This window comes from Saccopteryx leptura, chromosome 3 (genome assembly GCF_036850995.1).
Source record: "Saccopteryx leptura isolate mSacLep1 chromosome 3, mSacLep1_pri_phased_curated, whole genome shotgun sequence".
NCBI lineage: Eukaryota > Metazoa > Chordata > Mammalia > Chiroptera > Emballonuridae > Saccopteryx > Saccopteryx leptura.
The window spans coordinates 68,109,467-68,132,407 of NC_089505.1; the positions used below are offsets into that span (position 1 = coordinate 68,109,467).

The 22,941-nt window shown below is 49.4% G+C and overlaps 1 protein-coding gene across 5 annotated transcripts in view; it reads left to right on the forward strand.

Annotated features, from left to right (window-relative positions):
- The window catches only part of MYH14 (myosin heavy chain 14), a 105,532-nt gene that overhangs the window by 71,702 nt on the left and 10,889 nt on the right, over nucleotides 1–22,941 (forward strand). For all 5 annotated transcript variants that reach the window (XM_066374083.1, XM_066374082.1, XM_066374081.1 and 2 more), the window contains 11 exons: nucleotides 474–645; nucleotides 2,687–2,899; nucleotides 3,411–3,555; nucleotides 4,186–4,392; nucleotides 6,830–6,934; nucleotides 7,024–7,176; nucleotides 8,398–8,646; nucleotides 16,526–16,738; nucleotides 19,144–19,356; nucleotides 20,583–20,744; nucleotides 22,317–22,445. In XM_066374083.1, coding sequence (XP_066230180.1) covers nucleotides 474–645; nucleotides 2,687–2,899; nucleotides 3,411–3,555; nucleotides 4,186–4,392; nucleotides 6,830–6,934; nucleotides 7,024–7,176; nucleotides 8,398–8,646; nucleotides 16,526–16,738; nucleotides 19,144–19,356; nucleotides 20,583–20,744; nucleotides 22,317–22,445 — 1,961 coding nt within the window. The remainder of the gene's footprint in view (nucleotides 1–473; nucleotides 646–2,686; nucleotides 2,900–3,410; nucleotides 3,556–4,185; nucleotides 4,393–6,829; nucleotides 6,935–7,023; nucleotides 7,177–8,397; nucleotides 8,647–16,525; nucleotides 16,739–19,143; nucleotides 19,357–20,582; nucleotides 20,745–22,316; nucleotides 22,446–22,941) is intronic.

Here is a 22,941-nt window from a genome sequence, read left to right on the forward strand (position 1 = left end):
ATTCATTTGTCACTTCTGACCGGAATCGAACCCACAACCTTGGTGTTTCAGGGATGATGATCTAACCCACTAAATTAATGAGCCAGGTCCTCCTACTCACTGTTTTAGAGGCTTTTTTGTCTCTCTGTCCTTTGCTATGGACTCAGAATCCAGAGCACAAGGGATCTGGCCCAGGAGGCGCTGTGGGAACAGGGAGGAGAGAGCAGGGCAGAGAGAGGCAGCAAGCAGGAGCAGGAGCTGTCTGTCACTGGGGGCGAGGAGGAGAGGACAGCGTCTGGGAGTCTGGCCCAGGGTCTAGGGGACCGTGGGGCGCTCCCTGAGATGGGCAAGCTAGAAAGAGGAGGGAGTGCGGAGGGAGACACTGAGCGGAGCCTTACACAGCAAGTGCTGGACAGTGGCTGTGGGTCTCCATTGGGGCTGGTCCACGTGTGGGGGTGTAGCCCTCACACATGGCCCCCCGCTTCCGCCTCCAGACCGCCTGCGGAAGGAGGAGAAGGGCCGCCAGGAGCTGGAGAAACTGAAGCGGCGGCTGGACGGGGAGAGCTCAGAGCTGCAGGAGCAGATGGTGGAGCAGCAGCAGCGAGTGGAGGAGCTGCGGGCCCAGCTGGGACGCAAGGAGGAGGAGCTGCAGGCAGCCCTGGCCAGGTGCGGGGGGTGAGGAGATCGTGGCCGGGTACAAAGCAAGGTGCCGGCCCTGCCAGGGTCCGGGGCGCTCCAGCAAGACCCGCCTGGGTGCCAAGCCTGGCCAGCCACTCACCAGCCATGCGCACACCACCCCCGCTCTAAGTCTAAGTGTCCTCTTGTGTGCGATGGCACTAGCGAGAGTTCAAGCCTGTCTCATTAAAGGAAAGGTGAAACAAGGCCCTGGTGTCTGGTAACTTGCAGGGTTCCAGGTACAGAATAGAGGCAAGAAAGTGCGATTTCTTCTTCCCCCACTCAGCCTCTCAACACTGAGCAGCCCAAAGTCAGCGTGATTTGTTAAGTGGTCTGACCATCTTAGGAGTCATCATCATTATAATGACAGCCATTCGTGATTATTGAGTACCTACTGTGTGCCAGATACGGTGCTCAGTTTTCCAGATGCTTTTGACCCACTGTGCTTCATGCAAACTGAGATGCCCTTGATTAGAGAAAAATAGTGATTCTTAAAATCACTGGCACACAGTGTGTGTCTGTATGTGTGTGTGTGTGTGTGTGTGTGTGTGTGTGTGTGCCTTTGAGAGAGAGAGACTGTGTGTGTGTGTGTGTGTGCCTGTGCTTAAGAATACACACCCTTGAGTCTGACTTCTGGGTTCAAATCCTGGCTTCTCCCCTTTCTGGCCACATGACCTCACCCAACTGACCCCACCACTATAGCCTCAGTTTCTTCACCTGTAAAATGGGGGTTAGTGTAGGCATTAAATAAGAAGGTAATCATGAAACGCTTGGCACACCCTAAGCCCTCAGTAAATGCTGGTGTGTCTGCTACTACTTTTTATTATTTTATTCCTAGGTTTTTATTATTTTTTTAATATTGAAATAAAATTCACATAACAAAATTAACCACTTTAAAGTGGACAATTCAGCAGCTTGGGTACAGTCACAGTGCTGTGCAGCTGCCCCCTCTGTCTAGTGCCAGAACGTTTTCATTGGCCCCAAAGGAGGCCTGGTGCGCCCTAAGCTGTCGCCTCCCTCCCCCTCCCCCAGTCCCTGGCAGTGTCCATCAGCCTTCGTCCACGTAGGACGTTCCTACTCTCAATAAGAGGCATCATACAGCATGTAGCCTTTTACACTCATTATTATTGGGGTTTTTCTTTTTTGTATTTTTCTGAAGTGAGAAGCGGGAGGCAGAGAGACAGACTCCCACATGCGCCCGACTGAGATCCACTCAGCATGCCCACAAGGGGGCTATGCTTTGCCCATCTGGGGCATTGCTCTGCTGTGACTGAAGCCATTCTAGCGCCTGAGGTGGAGGCCATGGAGCCATCCTCAGTGCCTGAGCCAACTTTGCTCCAGTGGAGCCTTGGCTGCGGGAGGGGAAGAGAGAGACAGAGAGGAAAGAGAAGAGGAGGGGTGGAGGAGCAATGGGCACTTCTCCTGTGTGCCCTGGTCAGAAATCAAACCTGGGACTTCCACATGCCAGGCTGATGCTCTACCACTGAGCCAACCAGCCAGGGCTTACACTCATTTTTATTGCCATTCTCACGGCAACCCTGTGAAGTGGGGTGTTGGTGTCCTCTCACAGACCAGGAGCTTGCTGTTCAGAGAGGTTGCCACTTGCCAGGCATGTGGCCCAGCAGGGGATATAAACCCCTGTCTGCTCAGCCCCCAGTCAGTGCTGTTCCTTGATTCAGCTTCTCTTTGTGAGAGGCTGTGTGCTGTGGGGGCTATGAGATGTGTCTTGGGTCAGCTCTGCCACTCCCTGACCATGTGAGCTGGGCAAATTCTTTAAGCGAGACTACAGAGTAAAGAGCTTGCATGTGGCAGGGGCTTACTAAGTGTCTCTGATATTACTGTTAGTGTCATGCCCATTTTATAGCTGAGAAAACTGAGGCTCTGAGAACTGGAAGCACATGCCCAGGGGCAGAGCTGGGTTTGAACCTGGGACCAGTCACCCCCAAAGTCCACATCTGGCCCTTTTGCCCCCAGAAGTCACCCCTGCCCCCCTACCTGTGTAACTGACTCCATGGTCCACATTTGCACCCAGGGTGGAAGAGGAGGGCGGGGCCCGGGCCCAGCTGCTCAAATCCCTGCGGGAGGCACAAGCAGGACTGGCGGAGGCCCAGGAAGACCTGGAGGCCGAGCGCGCATGCAGGGCCAAGGCAGAGAAGCAGCGGCGGGACCTGGGCGAGGAGCTGGAGGCCCTGCGGGGCGAGCTGGAGGACACACTCGACTCCACCAACGCACAGCAGGAGCTCCGGTGAGGCAGGACTGCCCGGCAGCTGGCAGGGCCTAGGCATGTGCGGGCGGTGGAGGGATGGACCGGTGAGAACTCTCCATCAATACAAAGCTTTAGTCGTTCAACAGTTGTTTATTGAGTACCAGCTCTGAGCCAACCTGGGGACAGAGATGAGTCAGACCCTGGGTTTGCCTGCAGAAACTTCCAGTCGGGGGAGGGAGGGTTGGCAAAGAACAGACTCAATCCAGAACTAAGCATGCTTTAACCGAGTAACTTGGCATGATCAGAGAAGGCCCCTAAGCCGCATCTATGGGAGGGAGTTCAGGAAGACTTACCTGAGAAGGGGCCTTTTGAACAGGGTATTGATAAATGAATAAGATTTCACCCTTAAAGCCACACTTCTCCCACAGCATCCATGTCCTGATCCCTTAGGGAATGTAGAGTGAGGTCCCCATCTTGTTTAGGGGCTCCTCCAAAGTTCCTGCCTTTCTCTGTTCTGAAACTGTTCTCTGCCCCCTTCCCCTAATCAAAGGTCCAAGAGGGAGCAGGAGGTGACGGAGCTGAAGAAGGCCCTGGAGGAGGAGACGCGCCTGCACGAAGCGGCGGTGCAGGAGCTGAGGCAGCGCCACGGCCAGGCCCTGGGCGAGCTGGCCGAGCAGCTGGAGCAGGCCCGGAGGGTGGGTCAGGGCAGGAGCGGAGGGGGCAGCTGGGGGCTGTGAGGACAGAGGCAGGATGCGGGGTTGGGGGGGTACCTCTGGCTGGTTCTCTGGCTGGGGTCCTTTCCTCACTTAGTCATGTCCTCATTTCCTCTTCGTTCAGCGTTAATTGAGTACATACTATGTTCCAGGGATGATACTGAGAACGCAGCAGTGAATGAAACAACCAATTATCCTTTCTCCATGGAGCTCATGTTCTGGCAGGAGAAGCAGAGTAGACCATATAAACACATGCATAATAGATATTGGGGTTAACAAGTGCTATGGAGAAATGATGAACAGGAAAGGGGGAGCAAGTGCTAAGTTGGAGATTTGTGATGTTTAATAGAGGCCATGGAGGGATTGAGTGAGAAGGTTACATCTGAGTTGAAAAACTGAGGGAGGTGAGGGTTGAGCCATCCTGGCTTCAGGTGAAAGTGCATTCCAGGCAGAGGGACTAGCCAGTGCAAAGGCCCTGAGGCAGGAGAGTGCATAGGTCTATGAGAACAGTGAGGACTTCCAGAGGGAATAGATGGTGTAGGAGGTCTGAGGCCAGCCTGACCTGGTTGGAAGGGGGAATCGTAGATCTTGCTTGTTTCCCTCCACTGCCAGGGCAAAGGTGCATGGGAAAAGACCCGCTTGACTCTGGAGACCGAGGTGTCGGAGCTACGGGTGGAGCTGAGTAACTTGCAGACCACACGTCAGGAAGGCGAGCAGCGGAGGCGCCGCCTGGAGTCACAGCTACAGGAGGTGCAGAGCCGGGCTGGCGACGGGGAGCGGGCACGAGTGGAGGCCGCCGAGAAGCTGCAGCGAGCCCAGGTAGGCGGGGCAGGACTGATCTGTGCTGTGTGACCTGGACTGAGACGCCTGCTGTCTCTGGGCTTCTGTTTGGTCCCCATCAACTCCACTGTCTGTCCCTTCCAACTTCTCCAACATAACCTCGCATGGAGAGCGAGTATTTGCTGAGTAGTTGCGGTGTACCAGACATCCTGTGTGTGTCACTGAATCCGCCTGACTGTCCTTTGATGGTAGTGCTAATATTGTTCCCACTTCTAAACACAAGGAACCTGAGGCCTGCGGAGGTGATGTTGATTGTCTAAAGTCACTCAGAGCCAAAACCTCGAACCCAGACCTGCCTGGCCCTATAGCTCGTAACCCCGCCACAACCCCCACCCTCCACTCTTCTCTTCTGGTCTTAAACAATCTGTGGTCTGGTTACGAAAGCCCCGAGTGAACGCCTGGAACCGTGTGAGGACAATATCTTTCTGTGACTGTGAGAACAGTGGGTTCTGTTTTTTAACTAAATGACCAATACCTGTTCATTATTGAGAAAACAAACAGCAAAAAGAATGAAGGGAAGAATGACTTTAATTCCCCAGCCCCTCCAAGAGGAGACACTGTTACAGTTTTTAATTTCCAGATGAAAAGTTTGTATTCATTCCAGTAAAAGTTAGGCTACTATAACAGAGAGACTTCAGAATTCATCAGCTTATGTAAAATACACGGGTCTTTACCTCTCAAGAAAAAGGCTCAAGGTAAGCATTTAAAGCTGGCAGAACTGCCTGACCAGGCAGTGGTGCAGTGGATTGAGCGTTGGACTGGGATGCCAAGGACCCAGGTTCGAGACCACAAGGTCGCCAACTTGAGCGCGGGCTCATCTGGTTTGAGTAAAAACTCACCAGCTTGGGCCTGACCTGTGGTGGCGCAGTGGATAAAGCGTCGACCTGGAATGCTGAGGTCGCCAATTCAAAACCCTGGGCTTGTCTGGTCAAGGCACATATGGGAGTTGATGCTTCCTGCTCCTCCCCCTGTTCTCTCTCTATCTCTCCCTCTCTCTCTCTAATAAAAATGAATAAATAAAATCTAAAAAAAATAAATAAATAAACAAAAATTTTTTTTAAAAAAAGTTAAAAAAAAACGAACAAAACAACTCACCAGCTTGGACCCAAGGTCGCTGGCTCAGTCTGCTGAAGGCCCACGGTCAAGGCACATATGAGAAAGCAATCAATGAACAACTAAGGTGTCGCAATGAAAAACTGATGCGTCTCATCTCTCCGTTCCTGTTGTCCCTATCTATCCCTCTCACTGACTCTCTCTCTGTATCTGTTAAAAAAAAAAAAAAAGGCTGGCAGAACCCTGTCCTCCATGAGGTCACTTAAAAGCCAGGTCCTTTTCTCTTGTTGTTCCACCATCCCCGAGGGCATTGACCTCATCTTCAGAGTAGAATCTGGGTTGTGGGCACACACGCATTCCAGTTTAGGAAGGGACAGAATTTACATACATCACTTTGCTTATATTCCATTGGCCACAGCATAATCACATGACCAGAGTGCACTATAAGGGACTGTCACAGTGGGACCAAGGGAGAATGGATCTGGGGGGACCTCTAGGGTCTGCCCCAAAAGGAACCATGCTGTGCAGTTGCCACTGTACTAAGCACTTTACATAATACAATAGTAAAAGTGACACCAAAAGTAGAGTTTGGTAGCCAATAGCAGAAGTTCTAGGCAGCACTATCCAGTAGAAGTTTCTTCAGCGTTGGAAGTGTTCTGTGTTTGTGCTGTCCAATTGGCTAGTGAGCACTTGAGATGTAGCCAGTGCAACTGAGGGATTGGATTTTTACTTCTAGATTAATTTTTGTTTAAATGGCCACATATGACCAGTGGCTGGTATCTTGGACAGCACAGCTTTGGAGCCTTCTTCTTGCGCTCTAATCTTGGTTCCACCACTTGTCGCTGTGTGCCCCTAGTCACATTTCCTAACCTCTTAGTGTCCCACCTTTCCTGTGTGTAAACTGGGAATACTAATGGTATATACTTCATAGGGTTGATGTGTGAATCCAATATGCCAAAAGTTGTAAAGCACTTAGAATAGTTCCTGGGCACATTCTGTGTAGCCATTCATTGGTTGATGGACACTTGAGTTGTTTCTTCCTTTTGCTATTGTGAGTAATGCTGCTGTCAATGTCCCTGTACATGTTTTTGCATGGACATATGTTTTCATTTATCTTGGGTATGCACCTAGGAGCGCAATTGCTAGGCAATATGGAAACTCTGTGTTTAACTGTTTGAGGAATTGCCAGACTGTTTTCCACAGTGGCTGCACCATGGAGGTGAAGGTGCATATGGAGTGGGCCTTAAATAATCTGTGGTCTGATTAGAAAAGCCCTGAGTGAGCCCTGGCTGTTTGGCTCAGTGGCAGAGCGTCGGCCTGGCGTGGGTGGAAGCCACCATTGGAAGGTGACCTTTTCCCACAGGCTGAACTTGAGAACGTGTCTGGGGCACTGAGTGAAGCCGAATCCAGAGCCATCAGGCTGAGCAAGGAGCTGAGCAGCACAGAGGCCCAGCTGCATGACACCCAGGTGACCACAGTCCCCTGCCCAGCACCCAGCCCCCAACCCCTCCCACCCTTTGGCCCACACCTGATATCCATTCTCCCCTCGGTCTACAGGAGCTACTTCAGGAGGAGACCAGAACAAAGCTGGCCCTGGGGTCCCGGGTGCGGGCCTTGGAGGCTGAGGTGACGGGACTGCGGGAGCAGCTGGAGGAGGAGGCAACTGCCCGGGAGCGGGCAGGCCGGGAGCTGCAGACCGCCCAGGTCCAGGTGAGCTGTCCCGGGGGGAGACCTCAAGGGGCCACTTAGTCTCCCAACCTGCTCCTCCTGGCCTCCGGGCTCAGAGATGGCCCCATTGCCCAACCAGTCAGAGCCCAGACTTCCGGGTGCCAATCTCACCTCTGACTGTCCCTCAGCCCCCACGGCCTCTCAGGGCAGAGCCCTGACTTGCGGTCTTATCTGCTACTTTCCATCCACACATCCTGAGCCCTGCTCAGGCCTCCTCCTCTGCCTCCTGGATCCTCATCTCAGCCTCCTTTCAAGCCTCCCTGCCTCCAGTCTCTCCTCCTCCTGCTCATCCTCCACATGGTCTTCCTCCCCCCAGAGCTGACCCTGCCCTTCTCTTGCTTATAGCCCTCCCAGGGCTCCAGCTCCCCCTGGACAAAGCTCAGGCCTCTCAGCCAGGTGCCAGAGGCTCTGCATCCTTTGGTCCTTTCTTGTCCTTTAGCTGTATTCATCTCTCATTCCTCCTTCCCGACTTCACTTGGAAAATTCTTTCCCTTCTTCAGGACTCAGCATTAGCTCTCTTCCCATTGTAGGAAGTCCATGGCCACCCCTCTCTGAACTCCCACAACCCATTTTTCTCCCCTGCCCCCACTCCAATCATCCTGGGCTGGAACATTCTCTGCCCATGACTTCCCCCACCAATGGGGGAGCTCCTTTAAAGTGGGACTCTGAGTTAGATGTGGTCCCCAGTATAGGCCAACAGAGAGCCTGATTTACGGGAGGCCTTAAGAAATGCCTGATGAACGAATGAGTATTGAATGCATGCCTGCAAATATCCTTCTTCAACTGACAAACTCCTAGGTCTACTTTAAGATCCATCTCAAATGCCCCCTCCTCTGGGGAGTCTCCCTTAAATGTTCTAAACAGGTTCTGAACCCCTTCTGAGGACTTCCATGGCTCCCATGTTTCTACCTTAGTCTCCATCACCGTGGCTATGACACTCAGCCCTCTTAATCAGATTGGGGGTTCCCCAGGGCAGAGCCCAGGTCTGATTCATCTTCTGGGTCCCAGCGGGAGTAATTTGAATCTCCTGGAGAAGCTAGGGCTCCTAGAGCCCTCAACCTCAACCCTACTCGGAGGCAGAAGAGCCCAGTGTAGAGTCATTTCCCTCTTCAGGCCTCAGTCTCATCTGGGAAATGAGACCCTACCAACTCACACCTTGGTCACAGCCATGACTGCCACCCACCCTCTTTCTCCTCCCCTCAGCTCTCAGAGTGGCGGCGGCGCCAGGAGGAGGAGGCGGGGGCGCTGGAGGCAGGGGAGGAGGCTCGGCGGCGGGCAGCCCGGGAGGCTGAGGTCTTGACGCAGCGCCTGGCAGAAAAGACGGAGGTGGTGGAGCGGCTGGAGAGGGGCCGGCGGCGGCTACAGCAGGAGCTGGACGACGCCACCGTGGACCTGGAGCAACAACGGCAGCTCCTGAGCTCGCTGGAGAAGAAGCAGCGCAAGTTTGACCAGGTGGGCCACTTTGGTTACCCCTCTGGGACATCAGGATGCAAACCCGTGCTTCCCATAGTCACTGTGGGGAATCAGCAATGTGTGATGTCACAGCTGCACTGTGAACTTGGGGGGACCTTAGGGCAAGATGCTTTTCCCCTCTGAGTCTGTAAAGTAAGACACTCATCCAACCTGGCTGATGTCTTTTGTCCCAGAAAAACTATAGGTAGCTCCCCTTTTACTCCCAAAGATGTCCTGAAGTTGCCCCCAAAGGTGCTGGCGAGGATTAAATGATGTAACACACCTCGGTTCTCCTGCTGGCTCACTGTGTGCCTCAGGCAAGCTGCTTTTCCCATTTCAGCCTCAGTGTGCCCATCTAGGAAATGGAGATAATATCAAGCATCTGGCAGTCTGAGGATGAAATAAGATCACAGAACCTCAGAGCATTAAGATCACGCAACCCAGAATTTCAAATCCCAGCTCAGCCACTTTCTGGCTATGTGGTTTGGGTAAATTGCTCCACCCTCTCTGCCTCATATTTATTTTTATTTTTCTATTCAGTGAAAGGAGGGGAGGCAGACAGACTCCCGCATGCACCCCAACTGGGATCCACCTGGCAAACCCACTAGGGGGCAGTGCTCTGCCCATCTAGGGCATTGCTTCATTGCTCAGCAGCCAAGCTCTTCCTAGCACCTGAGGAGGAAGGAGGCCATGGAGCCATCCTCAGCATCACAGGCCAACTCGCTCCCATCGAGCTATGGCTGCAGGAGGGGAAGAGAGAGTGAGGGAGAGAGAGAGAGAGAGAGAGAGAGAGAGAGAGAAGTGGGAGGGGGAGGGGTGGAGAAGCAGATGGGTGCTTCTCCTGTGTGCCCTGAGAATCAAACCCAGGACATCCACATGCCAGGTCGAAGCTCTATCACTGAGCCAACCAGCCAAGACCCTCTGCCTAATTTTTTAATCTAGAAAATGAAGGCATAATTATTTTGCCTTCAATTCTGAGAGAGATTTTCACTCAGTAAAGAATTGTAGGTAATTCTTTTAGCACTTGGAAGAGATCATTCCATGATCTCTGGCCTCCATTGCTTCAGATGAAAAGTTAGTAGACATTGAAATCATTGTTTCCTTATGGGTAGTTTGATGTGATGTATTTTCCTAGCTGGTTTAAATTTGTTCTCTGATTTTGGATTTTAGCAGTTTGATTAGATGGGCAACTATGGGTCCTGTGTGTATCCTGCTTTGGGTTTGCAAGGTTTCCTGGGTTAGTGTTTTTTTATCAAAAGTGGAAATTTTTAGCCATTATTTCTTCAGATATTTTTAGGCCCTATTTCCCCTCTTTCCCCTTCTTCTCAGACTGCAAATACCTGTATGTGTGACTACTTAATGCTGTCCCATAGATCATCAAGGCTCTATTAATTTTTTGTATCTCCTAGAATTTTATATGAATCATTCTCATATAAATTTCTTTTTTGATAGACTTCTTTCCTCACAATATTTTGAGATTCATTCAAGTTTCTGCACTTAACAATACCACTGGGGAACAAAATTTTTGTTGCATCCACAAAAACACTTGTTCTTACCTAATTCGAGTGTGCTGATCTCAAATCTGACATTAGTTTTTCTCTAAGCTACAGGTTTTTTTTGCAATTCAAGATTTTAGGTTTTCATCTTATTGTAAAATTTTCAACATTTAGTTTAACATAATGAAGTAGAATGTCTTCTTGGGCATCATCTTTGTGAAAATATAATAATTTATATAATGCAGTAAATATACTAATACACTAAAAGATATGATTGCATCAGAATTTGTCTACAGTTTCGAAATAGAACATATTAAAACACTTATTTTAATCATAAAATTTGTGCAAAAATTATTTAAATTCTATTCAGGCAAAAATTTGTGCTTGTAGCTCTTGCGTTTGTGTACTTGTTGAGGACAATCTCGTTTGATGCTCCAGCAATAATCTGCTCATCACTAACAGCTCCAAGATTTTCGGGAAACTTATCAAGGTGACTGTTCAGGAAGTGAATCTTAACGCTCATGTTAAATCCAATGTCGCGGAAAGCCAACAGCATCCTTTGAACCAGAAGTTTATAGTTTTCTGCTTTTTTGTTGCCAAGGACTGCTTTGTAACTGCCACAAAGACTGCCACGCTGCTTTCTCCTCCTTATTCATCTTCCTGGCAAATTCTTCGTCACGTATGAGGATTCGAATTTGAGGTCCATCAAATACACCTGCTTTTATCTTCTCAAAAGACAAGGCAGGAAAAGCAGAAATAATATGTTGAAAGCATTCACTTTCTCTATTCAAAGCCTGAACAAACTAGTTCATTAAGCCAAGTTTGATGTGAAGTGGGAGAAAAATGATTCTGTCTCGATTAACTACAGGTTCAATTCACAATATTTTGCATCCCTACTTCCAGAGCTTCACGTTTCGGCCACTCTTTCTGTGTCCAGTGTTTCTCCCGAGCTCGGCTGTCCCACAAACACAGAAAGCAAGGATACTTTGTGAAACCTCTCTGTTGTCCTAGCAGGAAATTGACCTTTTTTTTTTTTTTTTTTGTATTTTTCCAAAGCTGGAAACGGGGAGAGACAGTCAGACAGACTCCCGCATGCGCCGACCGGGATCCACCTGGCACGCCCACCAGGGGCAACGCTCTGCCCACCAGGGGGCCATGCTCTGCCCCTGGGGGGGGGGGGTCGCTCTGCCGCGACCAGAGCCACTCTAGCGCCTGGGGCAGAGGCCAAGGAGCCATCCCCAGCGCCCGGGCCATCTTTGCTCCAATGGAGCCTTGGCTGCGGGAGGGGAAGAGAGAGACAGAGAGGAAGGAGGGGGGGGGGGTGGAGAAGCAAATGGGCGCTTCTCCTATGTGCCCTGGCCGGGAATCGAACCCGGGTCCCCTGCACGCCAGGCCGACGTTCTACCGCTGAGCCAACCGGCCAGGGCCAGAAATTGACCATTTTAAGATCCACATAAATGATCCAGTTATGCTCCTCATACTTCAGAAAGTTGACGACAATTTTTATGTCATTATAATCTTCTTGCAGATGAGTTGAATAACCAATTGAAACCGCCGCATAAACATTATCATTGTGTAGGAGAACACATTTCAGACTCTGTTTAGAGCTGTCAAGAAATAGCGCCATTCTGGACTGTAAGTGGTAACACCTAGCTGGCTGAGAAGACTACTGATAACATGACCATAAACAAAGTGTTTGTCTTCGGGAAAAAAGTCCACAAAAATTTCTTCACACTTCCTAAAATGGGATACTTTAGCTGACTGGTGAAGTACATTCTTTTCTTGAAGCCTGGAGACTAATAACTCAGCTGCTTTCTTTGATAGGCCCAAATCTCTTACTAAGTCATTCAATTCGGGTTGGCTCAACTGCTGAGGGGTTAATGACTGCTTGGTATCAGAAGAAGACCCTTCAGATTCTACAACCATTTCCTCATGCATCTTATCAAAATACACTTGGTCATCATGTTCACTTTCTTCATCCTTAGAAGAAATAAAACCATTGAAAACTGGAACCGGGAGTGTCTCAGAGTGTGGGATAGATCGTATTGCTGAAGGAATATTAGGATATGCGATCATACGCTGTTTTTTCTTGCCAATGCCCTTTGTATGGATCAGACAGAAATAACAGTCACTGCTGTGGTCCTTAGGTTCACGCCAAGCCATGGGAATACCAAAAGGCATTCCTTTGCGTTTTCCTTTTGTCCGGTCACGAAGCATTTCCTCACAATGATGACACACAATATGTGGAGCCCAATTCTTGTCTTGATCGCCAAGGGGAACCTGAAAATAGGCAATATATGCACGTGTCACAAATGATGAAATATTGCGCCTTTGACGTTGAAGTGTGTAACAGCAACATATTTAACAGAAGGTGTCAGGACTATTCTTACATTTACGCCTTCTCAAAGAAGCCATGATTCAATCTTAAAACAAAATAAGAGGGTGTTTTTGTCAGATAATAGTTTTTTACATTTAAAAACAACTACAATTATGTAAAAGTGATGTTTGTAAAACATTAATTGCCTTGTGGTTATGTTCAATCCAAGAGTTGTTGCCCTTTAACTTCAATTTAAAAACTAATGCATGCCATTAACTGTAACAAAAAGAAATTAAAATTGCATAAAAACTAGAGCATGCACCAAAAAACGGATTTCAGATTTGGAATCAGTGATGCAGAAATATATAGAAACAGTTCTAAAACCTCATGCAACAGAAAATGAAAAAAAAAAATTTGTTCCCCAGTGTAATCCATTCCTTTTTTTTTTTTTTAAGTGAGAGGAAGGGAGATAAAGAGAGACTCCCACATGCATCCCAACTGGGGTCCACCTGGCAACACCCCCCCACCCCCGTCTTGGACTGATGCTTGGACCAACCGAGCTATCCTTAGTGCCTGGGGCTGACGCTTGGACCAACCGAGCCACTGGCTGTGAGAGCAGGAGAGAGAGAGAAGGGAGAGAGTGAGGGGAAGAGAAGCAGATGGTCACTTCTCACATGTGTCCTGACCAGGGATCAAACCCAGGATAGCCACACACCAGGCTGACACTCTATTCACTGAGCCAACCGGCCAGGGCCTCCTTTTTATTCTTTTTCTTTCTTTTTTTTTTTTTTTTTTTTTTGCATTTTTCCGAAGCTGGAAACGGGAGGCAGTCAGACAGACTCCCGCATGCTCCCGATGGGGATCCACCCGGCACACCCACCAGGGGGCGATGCTCTGCCCATCCGGGGCGTTGCTCTGTTGCAACCAGGGCCATTCTAGCGCCTGAGGCAGAGGCCATGGAGCCATCCTCAGTGCCCAGGCTAACTTTGCTCCAATGGAGCCTCGGCTGGCTGTGGGAGGGGAAGAGAGAGAGAGAGAGAGAGAGGAAGAAGAGGGGAAGGGGTGGAGAAGCAGATGGGCACCTCTCCTGTGTGCCCTGGCCGGGAATCAAACCCGGGACTCCTGCACGCCAGGCCGACGCTCTACCACTGAGCCAACCGGCCAGGGCTCTTTTTCTTTTTAACTGCATCTTTGGTAAAGTGTCTTCAAATCTTTTGCCTTTTTAAAAATTAAATTGTTCCTTCTCTTACTGAATTTTGAAAGTTTTTTCTATATTCTGAATACAAGTTCTTTGTGTGTGTGTGTGTGTGTGTGACAGAGATAGAGAGAGGGACAGATAAAGACAGACACAGGAAGGGAGAGAGATGAGAATCATCAATTCTTCATTGTGGCACCTTAGTCTCCTTAGTTGTTTATTGATTGCTTTCTCATATATGCCTTGACTGGGGGGGGGGGGGACTACAGCAGAGCTAGTGACCCATTGCTCAAACCAGCAACCTTGGGCTGAAGCCAGTGACCTTGGGCTTCAAGCCAGAGACCTCTGGGCTCAAGCCAGCGACCATGGGGTCATGTCTGTGATCCTGTGCTCAAGCTGGGAGAGCCCATGCTCAAGCTGGCAACCTTGGGGTTTTGAACCTGGGCCCTCTGTGTCCCAGTCCAACGCTCTATCCACTGTGGCACCACCTGGTCAGGCTACAAGTTCTTTATTTAGATATACAGGTTTGCAAATATTTTCATCCAGTCTGTGGCTTGTCTCTAACTCTCTTAATAGAGTCTTTCAAAGGACAGAAGTTCTTTATTTTGATAAAGTCCAATTTATTAATTTGTTATTTGATGGGTCATGATTTTGTCATTATGTGAGAGAAATCTTTTCCTAACTTAAGGTTGCAAAGATTTTCTCCTCTGTTTTTTTCCTTCTGGCTTTAGGTTTTACATTGAGGTCTGTGACCCACTCTGAGTTATTTTTTTAAATCTATATGGTGCTATCATAGCTCCAAGTTAAATATTTTTTATATGTGTGGATATCCAATTATTTGAACACTAAGTGTTGAAAAGGCTCTGCCAACCAGCTTTTGCATATATATTTTGAAAATCAGTTAGTGTTCTCTAATTTTTTCTTCATTTTTGAAGTTGTTTTGCCTCTTCTACGTCTTTTGTGTTTCTGTATGTATTTAAGAATCAGTTTGTCATTTTTACATCACAGAAATCCTCCCTATTTGAGATTGCGTTGAATCAATAGGTCAATTTGGGAAGAATTGACATCTTGATGATACTGAGTTTTCTGGCCCAGGAACATGGTCCAGTTATTTAAATCTTTAATTTACCTCAGGAATGTTGTATAGTTTTCAGTGCACATCTTTCACATCTCGTCATATTTATACCTAAGTATCTCATATTTTTCCTGCTATTTTATTTATTTATTTATGTGTGTATGTGACAGAGACAGAGAGAGGGACAGATATGGACAGACAGACAGGAAGGGAGAGAGATGAGAAGCATCAATTCTTCATTGCGGCACCTTAGTTGTTCATTGATTGCCTTCTCATATGTGCCTTGACCGGGGGGCTACAGCAGACCGAGTGACCCCTAGCTCAAGCCAGTGACCTTGGGCTCAAGCTGGTGAGCCTTGCTCAAACCAGATGAGCCCGCACTCAAGCTGGTGACCTCGGGGTTTCGAACCTGGGTCCTCCACATCCCAGTCTGACACTCTATCCACTGCACCACCGCCTGGTCAGGCTTTTTTCTGCTATTTGAAATGATACTATTTTTGTTTCAGTTTCTGACCGCTAAGGTATAGAAAGAAATTTTTGTATATTGATTTGTGTCCTACAGTTTAGGTAAACTCACTCATTAGTGCTGGTAGATTTTGTTATAGATTCCATTGGGTTTTCTGAGGTTTCTTCCAGTTCCTCTAGGACTCCAAACACACGTATGTTTGACTGCCTGATGCTGTCTCTTAGGCTATTAAAGCTCTGTTAATTTTTTAACTATTTTTTTTCTTCGCTCTACTTAGATCATTTCTATTGACCTGTTTTCAAGTGTGCCAATTATACTGTGTCCAATCTGCCCTCAATTTCATCCAGTGACTTTTTGAGCTCAAATATTGTATTTTTCAGTTCTGTTTGATTCTGTTTGATAGTTTCTAATCCAATTCTGTTTTATTGTTTCTAATCCCTCCTGAAATAACCCTGTCTCTTCATCCATTGTATCTATCTTTTTCTGAAACTTACTTATCATAGTCCTTGTGTGATAATATTTAGGTCATCTGAGGGTCTGTTTTCACGGACAGATTATTCTCTTGATTGAGTTCCACTCCCTTCCTTCTTTTGTCAGTATTGTAAGTTTTATCATTTTCAATTATAATGTCGTAAAAAAATGTGAAGTTTGAAGTACATTTAAAAACTATAGGTATATAGCCTGACCAGGCGGTGGCGCAGTGGATAGAGCGTCAGACTGGGATGCAGAGGACCCAGGTTCGAGACCCCGAGCTCGCCAGCTTGAGCGCGGGCTCATCTGGTTTGAGCAAAAATTCCACCAGCTTGAGCCCAAGGTCGCTGGCTCCAGCAAGGGGTTACTCTGTCTGCTGAAGGCCCACGGTCAAGGCACATATGAGAAAGCAATCAATGAACAACTAAGGTGTTGCAACGCGCAATGAAAAACTAATGATTGATGCTTCTCATCTCTCCGTTCCTGTCTGTCTGTCCCTGTCTATCCCTCTCTCTGACTCACTCTCTGTCTCTGTAAAAATAAATAAATAAATAAATAAATAAAATAATATAATATTAAAAAAACAAAACAAAAAACTATAGGTATTTTTTTCCTACCATTGCCCCAAGAGGAAGAAACACCCTTTCCTGTGTTTGGTATCTAAGAGTGAGGGGCTTATGAGTTTGATCCATTCCGGAGCTGAGCTGGTTTGGGACACGGTTGTGACTTTAATCCCTCTACCTCCCTCTTGTGTCTGCCTCTGTCTGTTTCTCTGTCTCTCTCTGTCCCTGGCTGCATCCGCTTGTGCACTCCTTTCAGCTAATCTATTTCCCTCACCCCCTCTCCCTTGCCCCGGAAGCTCCTGGCAGAGGAGAAGGCAGCTGTGTTGCGCGCAGTGGAGGAGCGCGAGCGGGTGGAGGCCGAGGGCCGCGAGCGGGAGGCCCGCGCGCTGTCGCTGACCCGGGCGCTGGAGGAGGAGCAGGAAGCAAGGGAGGAGCTGGAGCGGCAGAACCGGGCCCTGCGTGCCGAGCTGGAGGCCCTTCTGAGCAGCAAGGACGACGTCGGCAAGAGCGTGAGTGAGGCCCCCTCTCCCCAAGACACCCATGTGACAACTGCATGCACACATGCATGTGTCACATGCATAAAATGAAGAGACCCAGTCATCCAAGTCACGTGTTCATGCACAAGCATAGAACAGGAGCTGAGCTGCTGACCAAGCATGCATGTTCACATACACATACACATAGACCAGCGGTTCTCAACCTGTGGGTCGCGACCCCGGCGGGGGTCGAACGACCAAAACACAGGGGTCGCCTAAAGCCATCGGAAATACATATTTTATTTAAGCTGACATAGACCATGAGGAGACTCTTCCATCAAACACATGCATTGACACCTAAAACATGAACACTGCTCACAGAACATATACATGTTCACATGTATGTACATGGAATGTGTAGAGAATCTTTCCTTAACCACACATATTCACATGTATGTGCAGGGAATCTTCCATTAAACACATGTTCACATGTACACATAGACTGAGAATCTCATCACATGTGTATGTGAATACTCAGAGACAGAAAATATAAAGAGAATCTATCACCACATACAGGTTAAGAACTACCCCAACATGAGGATGTGCGTGCATGCACACACATGCACACACTGTGCACAGTGTGAGGAGTGCCCACCTTGTCACCCCCAAGCTCACACAGACTTTCCCCTCAGGCCTCTGTCTTCTCCGGGCTTATACATCCCCAGGGCCTGTGAGGGGCACTGCAGGCCTGGCCAGGCAGCCAGGTCCTCTCACTGAGCCTGTGTCCCAGCCTTCTGTGAGGCCCACCCTCCACTTCATTTTTCCTTCAGTCACCAAATAAATATATCCGAGGGGCACCAGACATGACTGGCCCAGGGACAGAGGCCACCCTGGGGAATGACAGGAGGGACTGTCAAAATACATTTAGTTGATTCCTGGACTTTGGCATTGATGCGATGGAGCTTTTATTTTATTTTATTTTATTGATTTTAAGAGGAGGTGGAGAGTGAAAGTGAGAGAAAAGAGAGTGAGAAGCACCAATTTGTAGTTGCGGCACCTTAGTTGTTCATTGATTGCTTCTCATATGTGCCTTGACTGGAGGGGGGGGGCTCCAGCCAAGCCGGTGGCCCCTTGCTCAAGCCAGTGACCTTGGGCTTCAAGCCAGTGACCTTGGGATCATGTCAATGATTCTGTACTTAAGCCAGTGACCTCGCACTCAAGCTGGTGAGCATACGCTCAATCCGGTGACCTCAGGGTTTTGAACCTGGGATCTCAGCGTTCTAGGTTGACGCTCTATCCACTGCACCACCACTGGTCAGGTGATGCAACAGAGCTTTTAGCCAGGCCTAGAGAACTCCCAAACTTGAAATATACCTTTCGCCTGCACTCCCAGGGACACTGGAGCCAGAACCCAGCTAATACTCAGAGCCCTGGGGAAAACTGTCAAGTTATTTGTAGTGAGTCCAAAGGCCTTTTTGGAAAGTAGGATATTGATGGGACAAAGTTTGATTCCTTTAAGCAAACAAAGTTGATAGGTAGGTGCCAAAATAGGAGGGAAGACCAGTGGCCCCTTCCAAAAGCTGAAAGTAGATGCTGTCACTGACCATCGTCTTCATAAGGGTCATTGAATAGGGGTCACACTCAGACATAGTCCTTGCCCTATAGAAGTACAGTCCACTGTGGGAGGTGAGTGTCACACAGAGACAGCACGTGTTAAATGACCGTTGTGACTGGCCTGAGTCAAAGAGGGGCTAAGTGCCAGGAGCATGGGTAACAGGGAGGCCCTGACAGGTCAAGCGCTACTTCTCTGAGGAGGTGACAATTAAAGAGAGGTGGCAGGGGGAAAGGGGAGGTCTCAGAATTCATAAACCCAGATCGGTTTCACAGGATGTTTGAGGTTTTTAAAATAATTGATGCCTCCCTGAGAGGTCTGGGAACCCCCAAGCTGAGAAAAACACAGAAGGAGATAGTGGGTTGATGACAGACACCCTGAGGAGTCTGGCAGAAACAAACCCTGATGGCTCTGGAGTTACACACCTTTAACTCATTTCCACACAGGGTCCACAGATGAAGTACCAGTGAAGTGAGCTCACAGTCCAAAATCACAAAACCCCCGAGTGAGAGTCAGCTGACCTGACAAACACTTGAATTGGACTCTCAAGAGCTTCAGATAATAGTATTATCACTCTTAGGTTCTTAATAAAATGTTTTAGAATGATTCAGGATGATTCATATTCATTTTGAAACATCCCCTAATTTTTGTGAGCAGTATAGTTAAATAGGTGTCCAGGAAAGGTTGAGTGAGTGAATGAATGAACAAACTAAGATGGGCATATCGACTTGGGATCCACTCACTTTCGCCTAGTCTAGATCCAGGATCCTGGCCTCTCCTTCCCTAGTGACCCCGGTGCCCCATGCCCACTCTTCCTCTCCACCAGGTACATGAGCTGGAGAGATCCCGCCGGGTGGCAGAACAGGTAGCCAGTGACCTGCGAACACAGGTGACGGAGCTGGAGGATGAGCTGACAGCAGCTGAGGATGCCAAGCTGCGCCTGGAAGTGACCGTGCAGGCTCTCAAGGCTCAGCATGAGCGTGACCTGCAGGGCCGAGACGAGGCTGGTGAGGAGAGGCGGCGGCAGCTGGCCAAGCAGGTACCAGCAGGCCCAGCGGGAGGCCGCTGTCCATCTGGCCCTGCCATGGGGCGTACAGGCAGCGAGAGGGCTGGAAGTCTCACCCACCCACCTGCTCCCTAGTATTTCTACCCAAGTCCCATCTGCTAGCCCACTAGCTTACTGTTCCCTGACCCATTCCCTGCCATAACCCAGCCGGCATTCCCTCCACCCTCCGGATGCACTCCTCATCATGTGCTCACTGACCAGCTTGTCCACACCCCCTTCATCCACAACCTCCCTCCCTCATTCACTTACTCTTTCTTTTTATTATAATTTTTTTTTCTCCAAAGTGAGAAGCGGGGAGGCAGACAGACAGATAGACTCCTGCATGTGCCCGACCAGGATCCACCAGGCATGCCCACCAGGGGGTGATGCTCTGCCCATCTGGGGCATCGCTCTGTTGCTACCGGAACCATTCTAGCGTCTGAGGTGGAGGCCATGGAGCCATCCTTAGCACCCGGGCCAACTTTGCTCCAGTGGAGCCTTGGCTGTGGGAGAGGAAGAGAGAGATAGAGAGGAAGGAGAGGAGGGAGGGTGGAGAAGTAGTTGGGCACTTCTCCTGTGTGCCCTGGTCGGAAATCAAACCCGGGACTTCCACACATCACTTTCTCTTTAGCTTGCTTCCTCCTCTGGTCCCCACACGCCCTCTCTGCACCATTCATTCATTCCCCTTCAGTCCTGGGTCTCCAGTGAGCATGGCCCTCTACTAGGTGAAGGGTGCTGAGCATTGGAGGGGCAGGTCAGCTCTGAGTGTCAGAAAGACCCCTCCGGGCCACGTGGGCAGTAGACTGGAGGGCAAGAGACTGTAGCTGGGAGCCTTGGGAAGAGAAATGAAACCTGTGACCCAGGTTGGGGGTCTCTGGGTGTCTTTTTATCTCCCCTGATCCAGCCATGGGTGAAGGTACAAGACTTTGCCCCCCTGCACTGGGGAGCCACAGGACAACCATGAGCAGGGGAGGGGCAGGGGCAACTCTGAGTATAGAGAGACCCTTCTGGAGCCCTGCTGGGACGGGCGGGAGGTGGGAGACAGGAGCCGGGAGCTGAAAGGAGGGCTTGGGGTGGGGAGAGGCAGGGGCAGGAGGAACGGGGTTGCAGGCCTCAGCAGGGGCTGGAGGATGGACATCTATGTCGCTGGCATGTGGAGGGAACCTGGGCCTCCTGTGCCCTGAGCCCTCCCTTTCCACCTCCCCCTACCCCACCTCCAGCTGCGGGATGCTGAGGTGGAGCGGGACGAGGAACGCAAGCAGCGCGCTCTGGCGGTGGCCTCCCGCAAGAAGCTGGAGGCGGAGCTGGAGGAGCTGAAGGCCCAGACCTCGGCGGCTGGGCAGGGCAAGGAGGAGGCGGTGAAGCAGCTTCGCAAGATGCAGGTGAGGGCGGGGCTTAAACGGGCTGAGGGCGGGGCTTAAGCCCGGGAGGCGTCGCCCCTCCTCCAGTGAGGGCTTGGACCCCTCCCTCTCCACCCCACCAGCAGCACCCAAATTAATCACCATCCTTATAACATCCATACTCTAAGGCTCACTTCATTTGTTTGATATTTTTATTGCCTTTATTTAAAATGCTAAATTTTTAAGTCTAATTCTCACATTTAATTTTTAATTTTTGGAATGGAGATACTTTAGGATTCCCTCCTCATTATGAAAGTTAAATTTGGTTGTTTAGAAAAACTTTTTTTTGGATAATGATGTATCAAGGTAGGTTCATCAATTGTAACACATGTTCCTCTCTGGTGGGGGATACTGATGGTGGTGGAGGCGGCAGTGCCCGGGAGGCAGGGCGTATATGGACACCTCAATACCTTCTGCCCAAAGTTGCGGTAAACCTAAAACTGCTCTAAAAAGACAAGCCTATTTTTTTAAAAAGTATAGAACTGAGCTGTCCAATACCGTGGACACCAGCCCGGTGTAGCTATTGGGCATCTATAATGTGGTGGGTCCAAAATTCTAATTACATGCTGGATTCTAACTCAATACTTTTTATATTACTATAAATATTAATACCATTTGGCTATATTTGGCTAAATGAGGGTTCAAAATAATCTCACTTCTTTCCTTTTACCTTTTCGATGTGGCTACTGGAAAATGTAAAATAGCCTATGTTCTCGCAGCATAGTTCCACTGGGCAGCACTGCAATAGATAGACTTCTCTCAGAAAGTAAAAATTGCCATCATGTTGTCACTGAGAGAAAGCCCCTACACTGGAAACTATGACTATCAAGCAAATGATATTAATAACCGTGATAACTGCTCTACACCGCTCTAGCCTGCTGCTGTCCTCTCTGTGGTTACTAACAGCTATGTATTACTTTGCTGTAAAGCTACAGAGGGGGTTTTTCAATGGTGGTTTGTGTTTAATTTTTCTTCATATTAAGCATTCTTGAAGGGAAAACCCTCATGCTGGCATCTTTCCACATCTTTCCACACTCATAGCAGTATAACCAGGTAGCAAAGCAGCTAGAAGTTTAACCCTGAAACTGGATGGCCTAGGTTCGAGTCCTGGCTCTGCCACTTGCCACCTGACCATTTGTAAACTTCACTGTGCCTGAGTTTCCCCATCTATAAACTGGGAGGAAAATCATTCTCCTCTCAACTGCAGTTATGAGAATTGAGGGAGTCTGAATGTATATATAAGAGGGCCTGGCCCTAGGTAAATATCAGCGAGTATTTGCGACTGTTATTATTTCTGCAGAGTCCAAATAGTACACACATTTTAGACTGACTTTTATTTTAAGGGGCTTCTTTTTTAAAGAAGAGGCAGCAGAGGCCAGAGAGGGTTAGGTCCTGACTGAAGGTCACACAGAAAGTGGCTGGTGGCGGGTGGGGAAGTCCAGATCTGCAGGGCTCTGGGGGAGCCAAGGAGCCCCCACAGGGCTGCTGCAGGGTGGGGGGTTCCCTGTGAGTCACCGCCAGGCTGAGCCCGCCCACTCGCTCTCTTCTTCCCAGGCCCAGATGAAGGAGCTGTGGAGGGAGGTGGAGGAATCACGCAGCTCCAGGGAGGAGATCTTTGCCCAGAACCGGGAGAGTGACAAACGCCTTAAAGGTCTAGAGGCGGAGGTGCTTCGGCTGCAGGAGGTGAGGCCAGAATGGGCGGGGTCCCGATATGGAAAGTGGCTCTATGGATGGGCGGGGTCCCGGGGTGGGTAGGCGTTTGGGGGACCAATTATACTGGGCCTGGGGACATTTGGGAGCCCTGGGAGGGTTCTGAGCAGGAAAGGGGCAGGGTCTGCTCTGGGGCCTTACGGAGGAGGGTGACAGAGTCTGGGGGCACGGAAGCTGGGGAGGCTGCACCCGGGCTATGGCGACAGGGAAGAAGGAACAAGGCAGAGAGTAAAGGGGCAGGTGGGCATGGCTGTGGGTGGTAAGGGGTCAGAGGAGTGGAGAGAGACCTGGGGGTCTGGCCCGGTGACTGGGGAACCTGGAGGGGGGGCAGGGTGGAAAGGAGACACTTGAGCTTTGTGGGGAGGTGATGAAGGCGAGGGACCTGGGGTGAACAGCAAGATTGAAGTTCACGCCAAAGTCACCCAGAGATGACATGTTCATGTGCAGTGAAAAAAAAAAGGCCAGGAGA